Source organism: Echinops telfairi, unplaced genomic scaffold, assembly GCF_000313985.2.
Source record: "Echinops telfairi isolate 266 unplaced genomic scaffold, ASM31398v2 ScPeMD7_7424;HRSCAF=8462, whole genome shotgun sequence".
NCBI classification, from domain to species: Eukaryota; Metazoa; Chordata; class Mammalia; order Afrosoricida; family Tenrecidae; genus Echinops; species Echinops telfairi.
The window spans coordinates 72,801,122-72,824,099 of record NW_022111324.1 but is presented as its reverse complement, the minus strand read 5'-3'; the positions used below and the strand labels follow the sequence as shown (position 1 = coordinate 72,824,099).

Sequence of the window (22,978 nt, the reverse complement as noted above, 5' to 3'; positions counted from 1 at the left end):
TCCCTGGGGGACGGACAACAGAAAAGTGGGTGAAGGGAGACGTCGGACAGTGTAAGACATGACAAAATAATAATAATTTATAAATTATCAAGGGTATGAACATGACAAAATAATAATAATTTATAAATTATCAAGGGGGAGTGGGGAGCGGGGAGGGAAGGGAAAAAACGAGGAGCTGATACTAAGGGCTCAAGCAGAAAGCAAATGTTTTGAGGATGATGGTGGTAACAAATGTACAGATGTGCTTGACACAGTGGATGGATGGATGGATTGTGATAAAGAGTTGTACGAGCCCCCAATAGAACGATTAAAAAAGAAGAAGAAAGTGGTGAAGCCGATACCTTCATAAGAGCCAACGTTGAGTAGGAATCAACTTCACAGCAAGGGCTTTGCTTGGTTGGTTTTCTCAACCCTGTCTACCCAACCATGTCTTCACCTGCCCTCACCCTCTCAGGAAATGCAGGTTGGGCTTCATGTGCTGATGGTGACTGTCAACAGAGGCTTGAAATGCAGAGGATATGCTAGAGAAACCTGATTCATGTGGGATTGAAGGACACCTATCCTTCAGAGTTTTCGGACGTGTGTGAAATCGATAAGTGCATGTCAAAATTGAGCCTCTCCATCCTCCATCATGCATGAAGGATTATCGCAGGCTGCTGTAGGCCAGGCTCACACTCACACACAAGGGTGTGCTGGAGGGCACGCCGTCTGTAGCCTGTGAGTTCTCACAGAGCATCAAAGAGACTCCTGAGTCGCCTGCCGGAGAGCCTCTCTGTATTGGAGATGTGGCTCCAAACGTGGGGAAATCAGCATGTTCCGAAAGTGCTTCATTCCTTCCCCCCATGGAGCCTTGCAGGGGCCTGTAAGCAGCTTGGGGTGTCTACAAATAAGCTGCATTGTAAGGTCAATAGTGACTCTTGAGGGTGACTTCCTTTGTTCCTGGGACTTTAGGACAACATTTTGGATGTAGTTCTTATGACCCACGTTCCCACAGAGAAAGAAGGAGCCCTGGTAGCAGAGTGGATTCTGCACCGAGCTGCCAACTGGAAAGTCAGTAGTTCCCAGCCCACCAGTTGCTCCACAAGCGTAAAACGAGGCTGTCTGCTCCAGTAAAGATTTATGTCTCCCAAACCCAAAGGGGAGTTTTACTGTGTTCTCTAGAGTCACCATGAGTCGGGCTTGACAATCTGGCTGTGGGTTTGGGGGGAGTGTAGGAAGGAGGTGAGATGGATCAAATATGTATGGATCTATGTTTTTGCCCTCTCGGTAATAAACTGATTACTTAGATGTTTTCTGATATCACAACATTTGACATTTTGACGCTGAAGGATATTTTGGCTTGTTTTTAAGCTGTAGAGTGAAGGGTTGGCTTGTGCTCTTGCTCCAAGGATTGGAAGACAAGTTTGTCGAGATGAAGTTCCTGTGCAAGTTTGGGTTATCAGGATGAGCTGTTTCGATCCTCAGGCAATTTCCCCACTAGTGTTGGGTAGGAATAATGATCCTAGCACAAATACGATGGTGGCCTGTGTGAGCTCATCAGAGGAGTTCTGGTGGTGCGGGGGTTCCCCATTGGGCTGCTCACTGCAAGGTCTGTAGTTTGAAAGCACCAGAGGAAGACAGGGCTTTCAATTCCTGTAAAGAGTGACAGTCTCAGAAACTCCCAGGGGCAGTTCTACCCTGTCCAACGAGGTCGCCAGGAGTTGCCATGACTCAATGGCATCGAGGCTTTTCTTGGGAGTGTGCAATCAGGGAGCTCTCTTAGCAGCTGCATCCCTGCATCCTCTTTTACTGCCCAGACCAGGCCCCTATGGTTGGAGCAGTGTCCAGTGTGAGTGAGACCGATTACAGTCCACTCAATGATGGTCTTCTCTGAAAAGTCTACTCTTTGGTAAGTAGTTTATTAATCTGAAGGAGAACTACAGAGAGAGGAATGCTAGCTGCATGATAAAGCCCCGTGGAATAGTCACCCCAAGTTAAGAGAAACATTGAGAGGTTGAATTACTGGACGAAGGCTAGGAGAAGGACCGGGATGGAGAGGCCTCTGTTCATGGCTTCCCTTCTCCCTCCAGCTGCTGCCGCCTCTTGGCTTGGTGAATCTAGAGTGCTGGGTGTGTGCAGGTTCTAGAGAAGAGCCTTCCAGGAGGGTTAGCTCCCTGGCGAGAGAGACAGGGCACAGCAGACAACTGGAAGGGATCAGAGTGACTAAGAGCAGGGACTGGACATCAGACAGATTCAAGTTTTGGTTCCCTCTCTGCTGTTCATCACCATGAAGCTGTTACTAACTCTGCCTCACCCTCTGCATTGTACAGCCTCTGTTGACAGGGTCAGTCAGCATATCCAGTCATTACTGTATTTCCAAGACTCAGCTTCCTCATCCATAAAATGGGAATCATAAGATTACCATCTTATTGGGTTATCCTAAGACTTAGATGAGAGAATGGGTTGAGCCCAGTGCCTGACCAGAGTACGTAGTTACTAAAATGAGCTGTCACTAATATCACAAGACAGAATTTATGGAGTATGAAATATAAATCTGAACACAATCTCATAGGAATTCAGGGTCAGATGAGTTAACTCTAAAACCCACTGCCATTGAGTCCATGCTGACTCATAGTGACCTTACCGGGCAGAGTGGAACTGCTCCTTAGGATTTCCAAGCGGTAAATCTTTCTGGGAGCAGACAGTCTCATCTTCTTCCTGAGACTCGACTGGCGAACTGAAGTGCTGATCTTGTAGTTAGCAGTTCAGTGCTTGACCCATTACATCACCAGGGCTGCTAATGTTGGAACTGGGGACAGGTTAGTGACTGGAGATATTTGAGCTGGATTTGATGGAGGGAGAAGATCATGCTAGAGACCAAAGAGAAGTCAATTCAAGACAGAAGACAGGTATGAGCAAAGGGGCTATTCAAATGTCTTCAGAGGAAGGTCAGCTGCCCTTGAGTTGGTCCCAGACCTGTGTTGACTCCGTACACAGCAGAAATAGTCACCATTGACCAAATTTTGGAAGTGATTTGCCAGGCCTTTCTTCCTAGTCCATCTTAATCTGAAAGCTCGCTGACCCCTACTCAGCATCATAGCACTAGGCAAGCCTCCACTGTCAGATGGGTGGTGGCTAGCACGAGAAATCAAACCCAGATCTCCTGCATCTCACTCACTCACTCACTCGCTCACTCACTCACTCACTCCCTGCCAGCAAGTCAATGCCAACTTGGAGTGGCCCCACAGGACAGGGTTGAACTGCCTTGTGTTTCCATGATTATACTTGTTAGTGGGAATAGGAAGCCCCCTCTTTCTTTTGTGAAGTGGCTGGTGGTTTCAAACTACCAACCTTTTGGATTGAAGCCCAATATATAACCACTAAATCACCAGGGTTCCATAGGTCTCCTGCAGGGAAGGTTGAGAGTTCTCCCACTGCACCAGTCACGTTCCCGGAGGACAGTAGTGGCCGACTGTAATTGCAGGAGAGAAAGCATTGTGGAAAACTGAAGCTGCAGCTGGCAGCATCCCCTGGATCAGATAATAGAGAGCTAGTGGTACCGAGCTCAGAATGTGGGCATCACTCATGGTGCTGCTGCTACTGAAGACAGTGGCATCATTGGGTTTCCCGGAAGCACACAGGCCAAGCTCCTGAGATACCACACCAAGACTAAAGGCCAGGACAAACGGCAGCTGTCATCCCAGAGCATGTGAGGTTTCAAAGTCACTTTCTGCCTCGGGCTACTGACCGAGTCCCGTGTTTTCCTGTGTCCATGCATCGGAGGGTTGAGTAGTTAGTGTTTACTGAGTGTTTCGCCATGCTTATATGAGTCATTTTAAAATGTTGTTACTAAAAAGATAAGATTATTACACAGGAAGGAAAAACAGTGCCTCAAGGGTGGGGAGAGGGGTGCCCCACCTCTTCACAGAGGCCTACTTCTTTAAACCTCTTACTGTTGGGCTGCCAAATCACTCTGAATCTCTGATCTGAATTTCAACAGAAAGTTAGCAATGGAGAGATGACTGTGGGCAAACTCTAACAACACGTAAAATGAACCTCCCATCTCCCTTAGGTTTCAAATCCACCAGCTGCTCTACGGGAGAAAGAGGAAGCGGTCTGCTTCTCATAAAGATTGACAGTCTCAGAAACTCTATCTAGGGCCCACCAGTCAGAATGAGATCAACGAGGCAGCTGTGGGTTACAGACCCCTTAGCGCCATTCTGCATTGAACTCTTTCCCTATCAACTGCCTGTACTGCTGGTAACCACCCTGCTTTCCAACTGCACCTCAAAGCGGGAGCAGAGCGTCATCGACCTTCTAGCTGCGATTCTAAGGACCCTATCCCATGTGAGCAGTCATTGAGTCTACAGCTCAGGGCACTCTTTTGCCAGGGTGAGCGTATCCTGTGCTTGGTCGTTGAAGCCATGGGTTTGGATGGTTTCCCAAGCTAGAGTCCTTGGCCATATTATTACTTTAGGAAGTGGAGTCAGAACAGAGCTGCACTGGGGCTCCATGATGCTCAGGGGTGAGCGCAGGTGAGGAGCACTGGAAAGAGGCCCAGGAGGAGTCCTCAGAAGGGTGAGGGGAAAATCAAGACACAGCAAGGGCTCAGAAAGGGTGAGAATTTTCAGGAGGGAACGAACAGAACACTATCACATAGTAAGAGCAGTAAGTGAGAGAGGAATAAAAATGCCCCTCAAATTTTGTAAGCTCTGTGGTGATGGGTGTCTCAGGCGAGAGGAATGTCACAGGAGCCAGCAGAGGAGCAGCCTGTTTGAGGGCCTTGATGGGTGAATTGGTAATGGGGAACACTCAGAAAAGCCAAACTCGCTGTTCTCGAGTTGATGGCAATGCATAGTGACCCCACTGGGCAGAGTAGAACTGCCCTATGGGTCTCCGGGGCTGTAAATCTTTATGGGAGTAGAAAGTCTCCACTGAGTTTGAACCATGAACCTTCCAGTTAGCAGCCCAAGGTGTAGCCCACGAGGTCACCAGGGACCCTCTAAGGAGACTGTTACAGGAAGCTTTTTCATGAGAGAGTCTCTTGAAGCCCATTCCATGTGCCCTTTGCTCTCTTAATGACACAACTTCTCTCTCTCTCAATATATATTTATAAAATATAAAATACAACATTTGCCAATGTAATTTTTTCCACTTATACAATTTAGTCTCTTTCTCTTAAACAACATTTTTAAATTAAAATGTTCTTGCTCCTTCATTTTGGCTGTTTTCCCTCAAATCTCTCCCTCTTGTATGCAGCAAAGAGAGAATTGCCTGGAGACTGGGAGCTCGCGAGCATTCAGGATGGGAATTTTCAGGTATCCGTGGATGTCGCTTTCTCTTTAAATAGCCACCAGACATTGCAATAAACAAACAAACAAATAAATAGATAGATAAACAAATAAATCGAAAAACAAAGCTAACTGTTCATCACGAGAGAATGGCAATAAACAACCTGTGCCACTTACAGTGACATGATAATGGGCTGCATGTGCTGATAAGAAAGGAAGTACAAATGGAGATGATTAAGAAAAGGAAGAGGGAAAGGTCCGCTCCTTGCTTATGGGCATAACATAGTGACTGAAGTGAATGTCAGTGAAATGTGCATGAAATCACGCTGAAATGGCAAATGCTTCGTTTTATATAATGTGCCCATTGGCATGTGTGCATATGTATATAGAAGCATATATATATTTGCCACAATTACAGGGTATAGGCACACATACACACACACACACACACACACACACACACACACACACACACACAATGGCTATGCACTGGGCAAGATCAGTCTTTCAAAAGCACCGGGCAATCGGCAGGAGAAAGAAGGGGCTATCTACTCCCATGAAGAGTTGCAGTCCGGGAAACCCACTGGGAAGTTCTACCCTATCTTATAGTGTTGCTATGAATCAAGATCAACTAGATAGCAGTGAGAGTATGTATATATTTGTGTGTTAGACTGGCTTGTCTAGAGAAGTTAAATTAGTGACACTCATCTATGTACAAGAAGACCTTTGTGTCAAGGAATAATTCCATATCAAGAAGGTATTCCAGTCTAGTTCAACTTAAGTCCATGGGTCTGATGTCCATCCATAAGACCCTCTTCAGCCTCATGTAGCTGCAGGCTGATGGTGGAGATGGGTGAGGCAGGAAGTAGGAGGATTACAGGCCAGTGGGTGCAGAGCTGCATGGATCCAAGGTTGGTGGAAACGGGCCAGCTCTCAGGATCAGGTGGCCCATGGGAGTTGCCCCTGGAGGCAGGCAGAACCCCAGCAATTTGGAAGGTGGAGGGTCAGAGAGAAGAAGGTTCCTACTTTCTTCCTTATAAGAAGGCTATGCCCCCCAAGGAGAGGGTGAACCTGATTGAATGGTTGGGTTCCGACCCTGACTTTCAAACATCCATCGGAGAATCTAGGATGGAAGGGGTTTCTTTTCCCCATGTGCAGATATTCCTTCTCAGTGGAGAACAATTTAATGAAATTATATGAAGGGGCTTCAGGAAGTTCATAGAAAAATTCCATTATCTTTTAATTCTATTTTTCTATGAAAATTTTGAATCTCCCTCATATACATACTCTTAAAAAAGACCAGCCCAAATGAGTTGTTTCCATCCATTTAGGCAGGAGCTATGATCTTACATTGGGTTGTAGGGCTACATCTTACATAGTTATCTCCTGATGCTATAACAGAAATACCACAGTGGGTGGCTTTACCAAACAGATTTATCCTTTCACAGTTTTAAGAGGCTAAAAGTCCACCTACAGGATACCAGCTCTAGGGAAAGGCTTTCTCTGTAGGCTCTGGGGGTAAAATCTTACCTTCCTTTGGAGATCTCCTTGTGTCTTGGCATCAACTTTACTCTTGGTCTATAAGGTTCCCAGCCCTGGAACCCCAGGCCCAACTCTACTCCTGGCTCTTCTTTCTCGGTGGTACTGAAGTCCTGTTCATCGCTGCTTGCTTGTTTAATCTATTTTATATGCAAGAAGAATACTGATTAAAGATACAACCTAATCCTACAGAGTGTATTCTACCTCATTAGCATAAGTGCCTCTAACCCTGCCTCATCGACATCACAGAGGTTGGCATTTACAAGGCCTTACACGATTACATCAGATCACAAAATGGAGTAGAATTGCATAATCCTGAGAATCATGGCCTAGTCAAGCTGACACATATTTTTAGGGAGAAGATTCAGTCCATACCAGACCATCACTTGAACTCAGCTCTTTGTAGCTCCACTGAGACCATGAAGGCCCCGAGTATCTATCTTCAGCACCCCTCCCTCTTTGATTCCCTGTCCTTTTAAAAAAAATAATGTTTTCATCCGGTGGCACAAATGATTTATGCTCAACTACTAACCTAACAGGTGATGGTTGGAACCCATCCAGTGGTGTTGTGGAAGAAAGGCCTGGTGACCTACTTCTGTAAAGATCACAGCCACGGGAAGCCCCATGGTGCACAGTTCTACTCTGACACACAAGGGGTTGTCATGATGATTGATTGACTGCCATCAAATCAATTCTCATAGTGACCCTGTAGGACAAGGTCGAATGGCCCCTGTGGGCCTCTGAGACTGTAGCTCTTCGTGGGAGTAGACAGCTTCATTTCTTTCCTGTAGTAGCACCTGGTGGTTTTAAACTTCTGACCTTGTAGTTAGCAGTCCGACGAGTCAGAATTGACTACATGAAATCAAATTGTTGTTGTTTGGGGCCGGGGCAGTGTCTGGGGTAGGTTGTTTGCTAAGGAGCTCTGGTGGTGCAGTGGTTATGCATTGGGCTGTGATCTGAAAGGTTAGTAGTTCGAAATGTCCAGCCGACCCATGGGAGAAAGACAGTGCTTTCTGCCCCTGTAAAGAGCCACGGTCTCTGAAACTCATGGGAGCCATTCTACCCCATTCGATCGGGTCGCCAGGCATTGGCGTGGACTCCAGGCAGAGGGCTTGCTTTGTCTGCTCGCTCTGTAGTAGGAAGCGCTGCCTTCTCTTTGTGGCCAAGCAGTCCTTGGCTGGTTTGCCGGGTGGATGGACAGACCCAGCTCTCCACAGACCGCTCCAGAACCCCACCTTGCGAGTGCACACATATCCTCTTCCTCTGAGTCTTTCTGCCAGAATCCCACAGGGACCTTCCTCGGGTCTCTGGTCTCCACGCCAGGATTTCACAATGGGCTTTTCCCTCGGCTCTCTCCATGGACGCCAGCTTCCTTTCCCACGGCGACTGAGAGCACGCGTGTGCCTCTCCTGCCTGCATTTCGTTGTGTTTCTCACTGCTCACACCGCGCGCCAACCTGCTGAGGTGCAAAGAGGACTGTAAGTGGAACGAGCCTGTGCCCTTCCAGTCAAGCCCGGCTCAAGGTGACCTCAGGTGTATCAGAGCAGAATGGGGTCCCCTCGAGGTTTCAAAGGCGCAGTTGCCGGAATGAGATCACCAGGCCTTTCTTCGGCACTACTCTGGGTCCTCAGTGAGAGAAAAAGTGCCCGGTGTGCCCAGCAGAGCTCTCCGGGCCCAGCTTGCCTGTGGGCAGATGCCCGCCTGAGGTGGGGGAGTGGAGGAAGTGTAGGTGCATTGCCAGAACACAGCGCCGTTGAGCTGTCCTGTTTGGACCCCTCAGTCTTCTCTTCAGCAGGTGGGCTCATTACCCTTCAGTCCAGTATCTCATGGGTGTCCATGGGGCTCATAATGCTCTGCTGGAGGGCTAGCCGTGATTCTCACCCTCTCTGTGTGTGGACAGGGCAGCTGTCCGAGGGAAGGAGCACAGTTCCATCACTCTGTCCCCGCCTTTGCCTTTTCCCCCCTCCCACCTCCTGTCCCTTTGTGCATGATGGTTACAACACCAGTCATCACTGGGGCCCTGGCTTAGCTCCTGGCTGTGTGACGGCGGGGCACACGGTGGGGTGGGTCCACATTCTCACTTCTCTGGGCTGCGGCAGGCATCACAGCCATACAATGAAAGACAGGCCGTGCCCGACCACCCACACACCTTGTTCTGAGGGCTTTGTCCTCAATGGGTTCTCAATTCTATGATGATTGACTACTCTGATCAGTATTTTATTTTTTTATTTTTTTTAAAACATTTTATTAGGGGCTCATACAACTGCTTTCCCAATCCATACACACATCAATTGTGTAAAGCATATTTGTACATCATTTCTCAAAACATTTTCTCTCCATTTAAACCCCCGACATTAGGTCCTCATTTTTCCCCTCCCTCCCCGCTCCCCCCTCCCACATGAGCCCTTGATAGTTTATAAATGGGTATTTTGTCATATCTTGCCCTGTCCGACTTCTCCCTTCATCCACTTTTCGGTTGTCTGTCCCCCAGGGAGGAGGTCACACACAGTTCCATGTAATCGGTTCCCTCTTTCCTACCCATTCTCCCTTTACCCTCCCTGTTTTGCCACTCACACCACTGGTCCTATAGGGCTCATCCATCCTGGATTCCCTGTATTTTCAGTTCCTATCTGTACCAGTGTACCTCCTCTGGTCTAGCCAGTCTTGCAAGATAGAATTCGAGTCATGGTAGTGGGAGCGGGGAGGAAACCTTTAGGAACTAGAGGAAGGTTGTATTTCTCATCATTGTTACATCGCACCCTGACTGGCTCATCTCCTCCCCGAGACCCCTCTGCAAGGGGATCTCCAGTGGCCTACTAATGGGCTTTGGATCTCCACTCCACACTCCCCTCATCATTCACATAGTAAGATTTTTTTGTTCTGATGATGCCTTTTTTTTTTTTTTTTTTTTAAACATTTTATTAGGGGCTCATACAACTGCTGATGATGCCTTACACCTGATCTCTGATCAGTATTTTTATGAAGCTGATTTTTTTTTTTTTGAAGCTGATTTTTGACTTGATTGATTAGACTTGGCTAATTTGTATATAAACATCTTGGAGTGAACCTTTGCGACATTGTCTGGAACACACATACACACACACTGGGGAAGAGCAGCTCGTGGTCCCTGGAAGACGTTGTAAATTGGGGACTCCCTGTTTATGCTCTCCCATCTTGCTTCCAGGCCTGCAACTGTGACCATAATGTTCCATTTGGGGTGCAAATGGGTTTACACTTGGCTGTCAACTAAATGGCTGGAGGGTCCAGCTCACCCCGAGGTGCCTTAGGAAAACATGCTAGTCGTCCACTTCGGAAAGATCACTGACTGAAAACCCCGTGGAGCACACTTGTACTCTGACACCCCGAGGTCACCAGGAGCTGGACTTGCCTTGGTGGGCCACTCGTTTGAGTGTGTCTTCCTCCAGGCAGCCAGCACCAATGAGCATTGGGTGACTTGTGCTTGTCCCTAATTACTTGCAGGAATTGTGTCCCAGCCCGCAGTTTATCATTGGTGGAGCTACCCGGACGGACATTTGTCAAGGTGACCTAGGTGAGTAACTGGGGAGAGTCCTATTTGTTTTGGGGGAGGGTGTGTGTGAAGGTAATGAGCCACATCAGATTAAGCTGTTAGACTTGACCAAATAGACGAAGCATCAAGCCCATTATGGTCGAGTGGATTCTGACTCATTGTCTGTGGCTGTAATCTTTACCGAAGCAGACTGACACGGCAGTCTCCCTTGGAGCACTGGGGGGTTCAAACGGTCCCCCTTTCAGTTAGCAACCGAGTGCTTTGCCACACGGCACCACCAGGATCCTCAGGTTATATCCACGAGGGTCTCTGTGGGCTTGTGTCTCTGAGTCTGCCTTCTTCACTGTGGATCTCGGATGCCGAGCGCTCGCTGTATCCTCTACCAGGGGATTTCCTGCAAAGTCACTTAGCCTGGCCAAGGTCAGAGCCACAAGCCAGGGTTACGTGCACAAAGTAAACCACCATGTTGTATTTTGTTTATATGGGAGGAGCCCTGGCCGTGTAGTGGTGACACATTGGGCTGCTAACCACAAAGCCAGCAGTTCAAAACCACCAGCTACTCCACGGGAGAAAGATGAGGCTTTCTACTCCAGGAAAGAGTTGCAACCTCAGAAACCCAAGGGGGGCAGTTCTTCTCTGTGCTATTGGGTCGCTATGCTTCAATATTGACTCGATGGCAGTGAGTGAGTGATGATGTTTATACAGGAGTTACCCTTAAGTGTACAAAACTTGCTGTGGTCATGTCTATATAATTACAGACGCTTTCATAGTTGATACCTTAGTAGATATGTTTTATAAGTAGTAAGAAAATAATAGATCATATCTTTCTAGCCCAGCTTTCTTTCATAGCCTTAGTCTTCTAATTTTCCATATTCCTTTCAAACTTGGTACAGTTAAGCTTAAAAACCATGGCTCGTTACCTGATGGAGCAAGTCCTAGCCTCAATTGTTGGGTCTGTCTCCTTGCTAACAGACTCGGCTTTGTTGCTCTCATAAGCACTCCTGACCCGGGAGGGGGTGGTGGTAGAGGCCCGCATATATGGGGCTTTCTGCATTGAGTTGGACAATGCTTACTTCTTATGGGACAACATGGCCTAGAACTGAATTCACTGGGCTTCCAAATGCTGTCTCCTGATTGCTGCACAATGTAGCCCTACAAATGAAGCATCCATAGAAACTCGATGGTCCTGTGTTTATTAATTTCGGCAATTCACCCTTCCAGCCAGCCCCTGCCCACCTCCACTCCCCCTCAGCCAGGAAAACCTCTCTCCAGTTTGCTTGAAATGTTCATGGTAGTGAAAATTCACAGGACATTTTATTTTAAATGCTTCTAATTTAATTTTTTAAAACATACACAAAGCAACTAGGCCTTAGCTGGGGAGCCTGGAGGGGTTTGGGCCCCAACCCTGACTTGTGTCCCCTGCCCCTGTAACCATAGCCTCAGCCCCCTTCCTTTGTGGGTGCACCTGCCGAAGAGCAGTACCCTGACCCTTCCTGATCAAGAGCCCCTCACTTCAAGCTAAATGTTTGACCTGTTTAATGAGTTTCTCGGGGAAGCACAACGTGGAATCCACACTTTCAATAGCTCTTTGTTATAAATGTTTTATTCAGAAAAGGTGCTTAGTAAGTGCCTCTTAATTGATCGACTGGAATGGATTTTCCTTTGCAACCATTTTAAGCAAGGAGAAGAAAGTGTTTCCAAAACAGGGCTTCAGCATGTCCATGGCGAGTGTGTGATGCGGACGGAGACCAAAACCAAGCCCGCTGCTCTGGAGTCGATTCTGACAGCCAGCCGCCCTGTGAGATGGAGTAGAGCTGCTCCTCGGGGGTTCTGAGACTGAATCCTTGTGTGAACAAACCGCCTCGTCCTCGTCCCTCGAGAAGCTCCTGGGTTTGAGCCGCTGATGTTGTGGTTAGCAGCCCAACCCTTAACTCCCTACGACACCCGGGCTCCTTAGCTGATCGAGACAAGACTGGAAATGCAGGGCGTGGACCCATGTACTGAATCCGAGTGGAGCCCTGGTGGCAGAGTGGTTACATATTGGGCTGCTAACCCAAGGCCGGCAGTTCAAACCCACCAGCCTCTCAGAGGGCATGATTTGGCTTTCTACTCCCGTAAAGAGTTACAGTCTTGGAGACCCACAGGTGCAGTTCAACTCTGACCTGTACAGTCATTATATGTCGCAGTGGGCTTGATAGCAGTGATAACTCAAACTCTGAGTTAAGAAGCTCTGGTGGCATAGTGGGCTGTGTTTGAACCACTGCCTGTGAGATTGTGATTAATGGTTCAAGTCCGTCCGCTGCTCCACAGGAGAAAGAGGAGGCTGCCTACTCCTGTAAATATTTAGTCTCAGAAACCCACAGGGACTGTTTTATAGGGTCACGATGCGTCAGCATTGACTTGATGGCTGTGAGTTTGGGGTTGGTGTAACTCTGAGTTAAATTCCTATCAAAACTAATGGTACAGGTGGTTGCTAATGGCCCGAGGAAGAAGAGGCGCAAACTCCCAGCTCCTGAAAGGGTCTGGGCACTGGGATCTGAACAGATTGAGCCTGCCCCAAACCAGACTCACTGCCATTGAGTTGATGCCAACTCACGGTGACCCTATAGGACAGCGTACAACTGCATGTGCATTTCCAAGACTGTACCTCTTTACAGGAGTAGAAAGCCCTGTCTTTCTCTCTCAGAGGGACTGGTAGTTTTGAACTACTGACATTGTAGCTAGCAGCCCCCAAACTGAAACTTAGGAAGTAAACCAGTGGCTGCCTCACAGCTCAGAGGGCACCCCTGTGTGGTGCAAACAGTCACCTGCTTGCTGCTAACAAGACAGTTGGAGGGTCAAGTCCACTCAGAGGCACTTAGAAGAAAGACTCAGGCATGTGTTGCAGCAAAACAAACCCATCTGTTTGGGAAGAAGTACAGGCAGAGTGCTCCTTAGAGTAAGGTGACCAGATGTCCTGCTTTTGAAGGGACAGTCCCGATTTTTGGCATTTTTAAAAAGGCTCGATTTTTGGAAAGAATGCCCGACAAGCCAGGGAATGGTCTATTTGGTCCGTATAGACCAAAGTTTTAATCAAGAAACCCCCACCCTCCACCCCCGGTCAATGGTGTCCCACTTTAAATCTGGTCACCTTACCTTAGAGGCAAGGCTGGCAAGACTTCATTTCACATACTTTGGGCACGTTGTCAGGAGAGACCAGTCCCTGGAGGACATCATGCTGGGGAAAGTAGCCGGGGCAGAGAAAAAGAAGACGATCCTCCACAAGCCGATGGACACCGCGGCGACAACAATGGGCTCAGACAAGAGCGAGATTGTGAGGCTGGCACCGGACCAGGCAGTGCTTCATTCTGTTGGGCAGGAGGTTGCTATGGGCTGGAAGTGACGCCATGGCACCTACCAGAACAACAACAACAACAACAACAACAACATCTGATTCTGAGTAATCAGCCACCGGGAACCCTCTGGGGCACAGTTGTGCTCTGACACGCAGGATGTTGGACAGGGGTTGAAGCCCACTTGCCCGGTCCGGCAGCACAGCAACACAGCATCAGGGCAGAGAGCCAGAGGCCCCGTGTCAGCGATGTGTGTGCGGCCTGTGAAGTTCCAGCCAGGCCTGGAGCAATGGGTGGATGAGGAGGGGTGAGTCCTTCGGTGACCTATGGCGGGTGTTCCCACAGAACAAGGCAGTGCCAGGTGGCACTTGTGGAACCAGGGCGGGAGATGGATTCTTGTTTGCTCAGGGGTAGATGACCTCTTCTTGCTCCCTTGGAGTGGTTGGTGGGTTTGAACCTCTGACCTTGTGATCGGCAGCCCACCATCTATTCCACAGCACCCCTGGGGCACAGCAGTGCAGAAGGACTGTTTGGTAAACTTCTGGTCAGTTGACAAGGCAGCATTTGAAAGCAAGCACAGCCTAACTTTGAGACTACTCGTGCTTCTCTGCCTTCCTTGTTGCCGACCATTCCCAACAATCCGGCTGGGCGTGGCATGTAGACCAAAAATCCCACTCTGAAGCGGTCTGTGTCTTCTACTTCTGAAGAATGTCAACGTTTCATACAAACCAGTGTGCCGGCTGGTCTTGCCTGTCTGCCTTGCTGCCTGTGCTGGGCAAAAATGTAAAGGTGCACAAATGAGGGTGTCCCAAGCCCCTGGTTGCTGTGGATGAAGGAGAGGAAAGTGGAGGGAAGAAGCCTCTTGTGGCTGCTGCATTCTGGGGGCTCATTGGGACTGCTCTGACACTGCCCATGTCTGAGGCTCGGCAAGCTCCCTGTCCCGTAGCTCACAGCGACCTTTCTCCAAGGACAGAGCAGAACCGCTCCTGTGGGTTTGTGAGGCTGTAAATCTTTATGGAAGCAGAACGCCTCATCTTTCTCCCGAGGCATGGCTGGTGGGCTTGAACGGCTGACCCTGAGGTTAGTAGCTCAATGTGTGACCCATTATGCCACCAGGGATCCTCGCAGCATAAGCTAACACTCCCTGTTGGACAGCTGCAGCCACATCCAGAGAAACACTCGGGCGTTGTATGACTTATGCCTATCATTGTGAAAATGCAACAGGCCTTGAAACATCTTTAGGTATAAATGGGCCCCCAAGCCACATAAGGAAGATGTTACTCTATAACTGACTGGTGTCCGAAAAGCGAAAAAGGACACTTTTCAGGAACAGGGTGTAGGGAGTTTCTTCTTTAACAAAGACTTCTAGAATTTAGGGAGGAATCAGAAGGCCTTCTAAAAACAGCCCTTCAATCTTCCTTCAGTGTTTTCCTCCAATGGGCAATTTATTTTCCACGGATGAGTAAATCAAACCTGTTGCCCATGGTGATTCCATGAATTTCCTTTTTTTTTTTTTTTTTACCCATGAATTTCATAGGAGAACTGTGCTCCATAACGCATTCATTGGTTTGATTGGCAGACCTTGCTTCTACCGAGCCCTTGGGTGGATTCAAACCACCCACCTTTCAGTTGGTGGTCAGGGTCAAACCGCTTCAGCGCTCAGAGTTCACACATGCTTGCTAGGTGCTGTGCAGTGGGTTCAGACTCGTAGGCATGGAGACAGACTAGAACGCTGCCAGATACAGAGGGACTAACAAAGGAAATGAACTTCCTGTTGAAGGGTTTGGTAGCTACCTGTGTCTCTCACTCTCTCCTGGGAGCCCTGTGCCATCGTGGTTATGCATTGGGGGTCTCAAGGACCCACAGGGGCAGCCCCACCCTGTCTTACAGGGCCGTTGTCACGGGTCAGAAGGGGCTCGATGGCAGTGCGTTTCTGTCGTCGTCCGTCCACCCCAGCATTTGTATCGCTATTCGTTCTCAGTCTTACACTGCAGGAGTGTGTGCGCTTGTCTCTGTGAGTCTCTTCTGCCACCACCCCTTCTCGACTGACCTGGTTTTTAAAAAGTTATATTTTATTGTGTTTCCAGTGAAGGTTTAGGCTGCAGTGGAGAGCCCCAGGCGCTGACGTGCACACACGTTGTTCACGGGCATTGGGCGCATTCTTCACCATGCTTTAGCATCTTCCCTTCTGTTCCGGTTATCCTAACTCCACTCACCCAGTTTACCTGCTCCCTTGTCTTCTCATCGCTGTTTTAAAGTGATTATGGACCATTTGATCTCATATAGATGATTAAAAAAACATTTAGTTCTGTCACGTCAAGCAGTATGGTATAATTCCTACCACAATCAGTTTGCAAACATTCTTTTCCTTTCTGAACTCCTTGACATCGTCTCCCCTTAACCCTCCTGCCCCCATCCCCATCGCCACCACTGTGCCCCCACCCCATACGAACAAGCAAACAAACAAAAACGCTTATTCTATTTGCTGTCCCTATAGGTTCATCAATTCTGGGTTTATTGACATGGTATTTTTTGGTCCACCTCTGTGGAATTGATGCCTTTTTCATCTTTTGTTGAATTTATTGGATAGAGTTTTATATTCTGCGTTCTTGTTTTGAAAAGGGAATGGCGGGGCTGTTTCCCATGTCTCTGCAGACACACCGAGACCCAAAGGCCACGGCCTACGTTCCGTTGCTTTCTCTTCTGTCTCCTTCACACCGATCTTCCTTGGAGAGTCCGCTGCCCTCCCCCGCTGAGAAGACCCTGGGCTCCTGCAGCGGGGCCGGCCTCACAGCTTCTCAGGACTCGGGGGTGGGGGTGGGTGTGGGTGGGGTGTCAGCATCTTTAAGAGTGCTTTTTAGACCCCTTTTCATCTGTAGCGTCCTTGGAGGACTGGGCCGGAGCAAATCAGTCCACTAGGACTGAATGGTTACTTCTAACGAGCAATCAGGGGACGCCTCGGAGAACTCAAATGGCCTCACCTGCTTATTGATTCTGGAAAGGGCAGGACCAGACCTCCACGGAGCAGGGAAAACTGCCGATGACTGTTGCATTTGGCCCCGCCATGGGCCTCATTTTGACGTGGGTTTGTTGTTGTTAGGTGCCATCCAGTCGGTTCTGACCCAGGTCGACCTTACCACAACAGAAGGAAACACTGCCCGGCCTGGCCCTGTCCCCACAACGGTTCTATGCTTGAGCCCATTGTTGCAGCCGCTGCGTCAGTCCCTGTCAGTCCCTGTCCCGGGACGGCCTTCTGCTTTTGGGCTGCCCCTCCACTTTACCAAACACAATGCCCTGGTCTGTCCTGACAACCCGTGCCAAGTACATGAGACAAAGTCTCGCCGTCCCTGCCTCTAAGGAGCACTCTGGCCATTCCAAGACAGCCCGTAGTACTTTCAGTATTCTCCCCCAGCACCACGATTCAAACACATCGATTCTTCCTGTCTTCCTTATTCAGCCCAACTTTCACATTCCCATGAGACCCTTGTATACATGTGGGGGAAGTTTGCTTTTGCTAACGGGGCCTTTTTCTATCTGCAGTCATTCTCCTCCTTCAGGACGTATCTTATCTCTCTCTCTTGCGAGTGCTTCATGTTTGGAAGCATCATCATCACTCATCTGTCCATTCTGAGGAAAGGGCCCGGGACAACCATTTACCTGTTAGTATGAATTTGTGCTAGTGAATCATGGGAGGATTCGTATCTTGAGCCTTATTTTCAGAACACAAGAGCATTCTGTTATATCTTCAGTTTCACTCACCTCTAAGCGAAAGTTATCATTTCCTTCCATTTTGAATATGGGCAATGGAGCACAGTAATAGAAATTTTAGATTATTTTCATATCACACCACAGTGGTTGTAAATATCTCAGAGTACCATTTCTGCTCATTACTAACTTGAAATTATGTCCTTTATTCGGCCCCTCTCTGAATCCTTTATATAGGATATTAATAAGAAGTACAAATGTTACTGAATTACAGTTGCTAACAAGGAGCCCTGGTGGCACAGTGGGTTTACACACTGGGCTGTTAACAGCAAGATCAGCAGTTCAAACTCACCAGCCACTCAATTGTTAACATTTTCATAACTGTCTGTCAATATCATTTTCATAGTGTCAATTAAAAATGGTTTGCCTTTGGAAACATCTTTCTGAGTATGGGCCCTTGGCCTCATTCAAGCGACAAAGGGGCCCTTGTACAAAAAAGGTTCACAGACATGGCAGGTTTCATCCAGCAGGGAGAGGGTTTGTGTGTGTGTGTGTGTGTGACAGGATACTGTCAGCACCCTGGTTCTGCTTCCCCATCCCTTGCTAAGCGAACTAGAGAAAGGCAGGTGAGCCTATGTGTATCCAGGAAGATGTCCCCTGAGCCTTGGAATATATAACCTTCTGAAGAGGCCTCGGGCCCCTTGCTGAGCTTTGTCTCAGCCTGAGCACCCAAGGTTTGGATCTGAAAATGGAATCCTAAAGTATGACAGACTGAGGCGTTCATGGTAGAATTCTCACCTTCCCCAGGGGAGAGCCAGGTCCCACGTGCACCTCATGTGCAGTCCGTGGGCCCATCACAAATTCTCAACAGCCCTAGGCCCTTTGTGAACGTCATGAACCTCAGACCAGTCAACCCGCTCTTGCCTTCTCCTCTAGTGCCTGTGAACCAGGTGCACGGGTGTCAGTGGCCAGAGTCAACCCGTCTCTTTATTGCTGCAGTTCTCTCACTTCCATCAACAAGTGGATCCAGGTGGTCACCTAGCAAGCATTTCAAGTATGTGACCATGACGTTGAACACATTTTAGCAGAGCTCCTAGACCTGACAGGCTAGGAAGCAAGGCCTTTCTCTCCTGCCGAGAAAGCAACCTTATGGATTACAGATGTCCAATCTACAGTAGAGCAGGAGGATGGTACAGGGCCAGGCAGCAATCTGTTCAAGTTGTATGCGGTGTTGACAGTGAGGTGTGTGTGTAGGTGGGGCTGGTGGTGTGGTGCTGGGGTGGGGTGGGGGACGCGATGGCCAGGGAACAAGAGTGTGAGTGATTTCTATTCGAAGGAGTTTTCCTGGAAAATGGTCACACACACATTTAGTGGACATACTTCCACCCTAGGGCCTTTCTTGCCAATTCTGACACTAACTAATCATCCCTCCCACAGCACTCTACTTCTCAGCTGGGTTTGAGAATTCATGATCATGGGGAAAGTTAACAGGCTACCATTCAGGATTCGAAATGCTCAAGACACAGATCTTTAGTCGGAATCGTCTCGTCTCAGCTGTGCCTGCAGGCCTCTCTCTGGTCCTCGGCCTCTAAGCCAGGAGGTGCCGTGGATTCCGCCTTTCTCAGGCAATGTTACAAAGTTCTTTTAGGGCTGCCTCCGAATGCCCAATGGACACACCACTCAACTATAAACCTTCCCCCCTATTTCTCTGTGAACACTTCAGCGTTCTTACAGAATGTATTGCAGTCTTTTGGGCTGGGGGGGTCATTCACTGGTGCTGTGAGGGATTAGATCATTCGATGGTTCTGGAGGCTGGCTTCCAGTTTGTAGCACTAATTATTGGCAGGCCAGCCTGCCTCTTCTCATTGATATTGCTTTAAAGGTGATCTTTGGTGGGTTGAATGGATGTTACAGAAGATTTCCATTCCACCTTTTCGATTTTTTTCAAGCTCCCATCAGCCTCCTGCTGGCTGCCACCTTGGATCAGGTGCTTCTTCTTCAATCTCCCTACGATACGTCCACAAGTCGCTATTTCATCCATAGAATCTCACACATTGCAACTGGAGGCCTGAGTTTTTTCTTCAGTTCTTTCTGCTTGAGAGATGATGAGCAGGTCCTTCCTCTGTGGTTTTCTAAGTCCAGGTCTTTGCACATCCATGCAAATACGCTACCTGGTCTTCTGGAGCCAACTTCAACGCCTTCTGGTACCGCTCCCCCGTTTTAGCTATGTTGTTTAAGAGCGAGTTTTGCAGTCTCTTCTGACATGCATTTTGGCCTTTTCTTTCTTTCCTGCCTTTTTTCTAATGACTGCTGGCTTTTTGCATGTATGATGTCCTTGATATCGTCCCACAACTCATTTGGTCTTTGGTCATCATTGTTCAATTCATCAACATTGCGAAGGTCTCTAAATTCAGGCCTCTAAATTAGGCTTTCGTGAGCTTCAAAAAAAATATTTCTCAGCTTCAACTTGAACTTGCATATGAGCAATTAATGGTCTATTCTGCAGTTGCTTCAGGCCTTGTTCTGCCAGGTGACATGGAGTGTCTCCCTGGTCTCTTTCCACAGATACAGTGGATTTGATCTGGTGTCTTCTATCTGGTGAGGTACAGGTATAGTATAGTTGCCATTTCGGTTGAAAAATGGTATTCTCGTTGAATAGGTTGTTGTTCTGGTTAAATTCTATCATTTGATTTCCACGTTATTTCTGTCACCAAGGCTATATTTTCCAACCGCTTATCCTTTTTTTGTTTCCAACTTTCACATTTTAATTTTAGTAATTATTAATGAGTCTTGACTGCATGCGTGATCAATTTTAAACTGCAGGAGTTGGTAAAAATCTTCACTTTCTTCATGTCTGCCATTAGGAATTGGTGTGTTAATTTGGATTATAGTCAGATTAATTGGTCTTCCTTGTTGGTATTTGGATATTATCCCATCATAGCAAGGTTGTACTTCAGGATAGATCCTGAAATGTTCTTTTTGGGGAGGAATGACTATTGATGTTTATTCCTCACGTTTCATTTTTGACAACTTTCAGCCTTCCTAGATGTGTACTTTCTATAGTTCCTGTAAGGAGCCCTGGTGGTGTAGTGGTTTACATGTAGGGCAGGGACCAGTTTGAGACCATTGGCCTCTCTGTGAGAGAAAGATGAGGTTTTCTTCTCCCATAAAGATTGACAGCTTTGGAAAACCAAAAGGGGGAAGTTTTCCTCTATGAGCCGGAATCAACTTGATGGCAGGGAGGGAATGAGACATCTGATATTCCAATTATTAGTGCATCTTTGTAGCTGTGCCTTTTTGTTTTGAGTCTTGCCACATCAGCAAGCGAAGGTCCCGAAAGCTTGACTCCATTCCCATTGCTAAGATCAACTCTACTTTGGGGAGCCACCTCTTCTACAGCAGTCTTTTAGGTGTCTTCCAACTTGAGGGCCTCGTTTTCTGGAATTACATCAATGTTCTGTCACTATTTATAAGACTTTCCAAGGTCGAGTTTTCCTGAGGTCGACTGCCATGTCCTTCTTCCTATCTGTCTTTGTCTGGAAGCTCTGCTGAAAGCTGCCCGTCATGGGTGATGTTGGATTTGAGTTACTGGTGGCATAGCTTCCAGCATCACAGCAGGATGCGAGTTACAACACACTTACAGGTGGACACGGTGGGATGTTTATAGGAAACCTCTCGATGCAAATATGTAACTGGAATCACTTTGCAGGTCAACCTCGTATACGCTGAACAAAATATATAGCTGCAAGCCAGCAGTGATGGTTTATCGCCTTTAGGCTACCGGAGGCCCTGGCTGGGGATGAGTTATGGCACCAACCATTGGACTTGCTGGTATTCCAGTTGCCTCCATTTGTCTGATCTGCACTGAACTACGACCGAGTCATCCTCACCGGAGTCTTCGGAGACATGCTGTTCTTTTGTAGACAAGCCCTGGGTATCACTGCCCTGGTTTCTGGATAAACTTGCTTTCCCCATGGCTGGCCAGCTCCCGACTCTGGTCAGGATCTCTTCACCCCTTGCCTAAGAGTATTGGTTCCTCTGTCTCTGCATTCATTTGCTCTTTGGCACGGTGGTACACATAGCCACACACTCAACTTCTCGCAGAAGGGTGGGTGGTTTGAGCCCATCCAGAGGCATTTCAGAAGCCAAGCCCGGCAATTTGGCAGAGCCTGGAGCACAGTTTACTCAGCGCCTAGTGGGGTTGTCACACATTGGGATAAACTCAGCATCAACGTCAACAACAACAACAACAGCAATAGCAGCGGGATCCCAGTGTGTATTTGGAAGCTCCTGACCCCCACCACCCTGTGGGTATGCCCTGCAAAGTATCATTGTTTGTAGGGGTGGGGCGGGCAGGTTTTATCACCTGCCATAGGCTGCGTACAGCACATCTTGCCGCATGGGTCTCACCCCTGGTGGGAGCGAATTATGGAATCTTTGTGCTCATCTCATTCCTTCATTCTCCACTGGACCTGGGCCCCAGCATTCCGTCTTCTGTTGGAATCCAAAGGACAGCATCAGTAAGCGCAGGGAGCCAGCGACGTTGCCTTGAAAGCCGCTGCCAGATGTACTATTTACATAAGTCCCAAGCACAGTAACTTAGTGGGCTTTTTCTCCCTTGGGTGAAACAGTTCCTGTTTTATAATTTGCTAAGAAATTTCCTTTCTTTAAAGAGCATTCAAAGTCTGATTTAAATTGAGGGGGAGGCGGGGGTCGGGGGTAGAAATTCCAGCAGCAGTTTTGGCCCATTGAGCTTTATACCTCCAACAATAGCAGAAATTAGATGGGAATTAGCCTGGCGGGCCACGTGAGCAACTAAACGAAGCTGAAATAATCTGACCAAGGCCCCTCAGCTGTGAAGCGTCTCCTTCCTTCCTTCTCTCCTGCCCTCCCCACTGAGAAGTTAGAGAGCAAAGGACACTGGCCGCTGGCTAACCTGCCAGCCTTCCCCAGGGATCCCTTTCCTTCTGTAGGACATTCACTCTCAGGGAGCTCCTGGAACCTAGAGACCCGCTGGCCTAGAATTGTCGCTGGGCCAATGCTGCCCTGTGCTGCGCAGCCTGGGCTGAGCTGCCCCAACTCTGGCATCTGCCCCAGAGGCGCTTTCTGGGTCTCCGTGGGCACCAGAGAGTGAGATGCAAGGCAACCTATTGGGGAGGGGAGGGGCCGCCGCTGCCAAAGTGGATTATTTAGAGTGCTTTATTATAGGTAGTACAGTTTGAAAGGAGTTACTTTGAGGATAGAAAGATTAGGATGGCCATAAATGAGTCACATTGTCATTGCTCAGGAAAAAATACCAGTAGGCTTTGGGGGGTGGGGCTCTTTGAAACCCCAGTGGTGACCTATCTCCTAGAGTGACCCTAACACCTCACGACCACTGAGAGTATGACATCAGGACCCTTAAGAGTCTCGGGACATCTGTGACGCCAGTGATTTGATATACTCGGGCAGCTGGCTTCTAGAACGATAGCCTCTTGCTGGAACATGGCCCTCACATGAGACAGGCATTTCTGTACGCCAGTGGTTCTCAACCTTCCCAACGCCATGCCCCTCTAATACCGTTCCTCATGTTGTGGTGGCCCCCCAACCATAACATTACTCTC

The 22,978-nt window shown here is 48.3% G+C and overlaps 1 protein-coding gene across 1 annotated transcript in view; it reads left to right on the top strand.

The window, feature by feature from the left end:
* The window catches only part of CAPN8 (calpain 8), a 95,921-nt gene that overhangs the window by 2,880 nt on the left and 70,063 nt on the right, over window positions 1-22,978 (top strand). Inside the window, exon 2 of the mRNA XM_004699933.2 lies at window positions 10,290-10,359. Within this exon, the coding sequence (XP_004699990.1) occupies window positions 10,290-10,359 (70 nt within the window). The remainder of the gene's footprint in view (window positions 1-10,289; window positions 10,360-22,978) is intronic.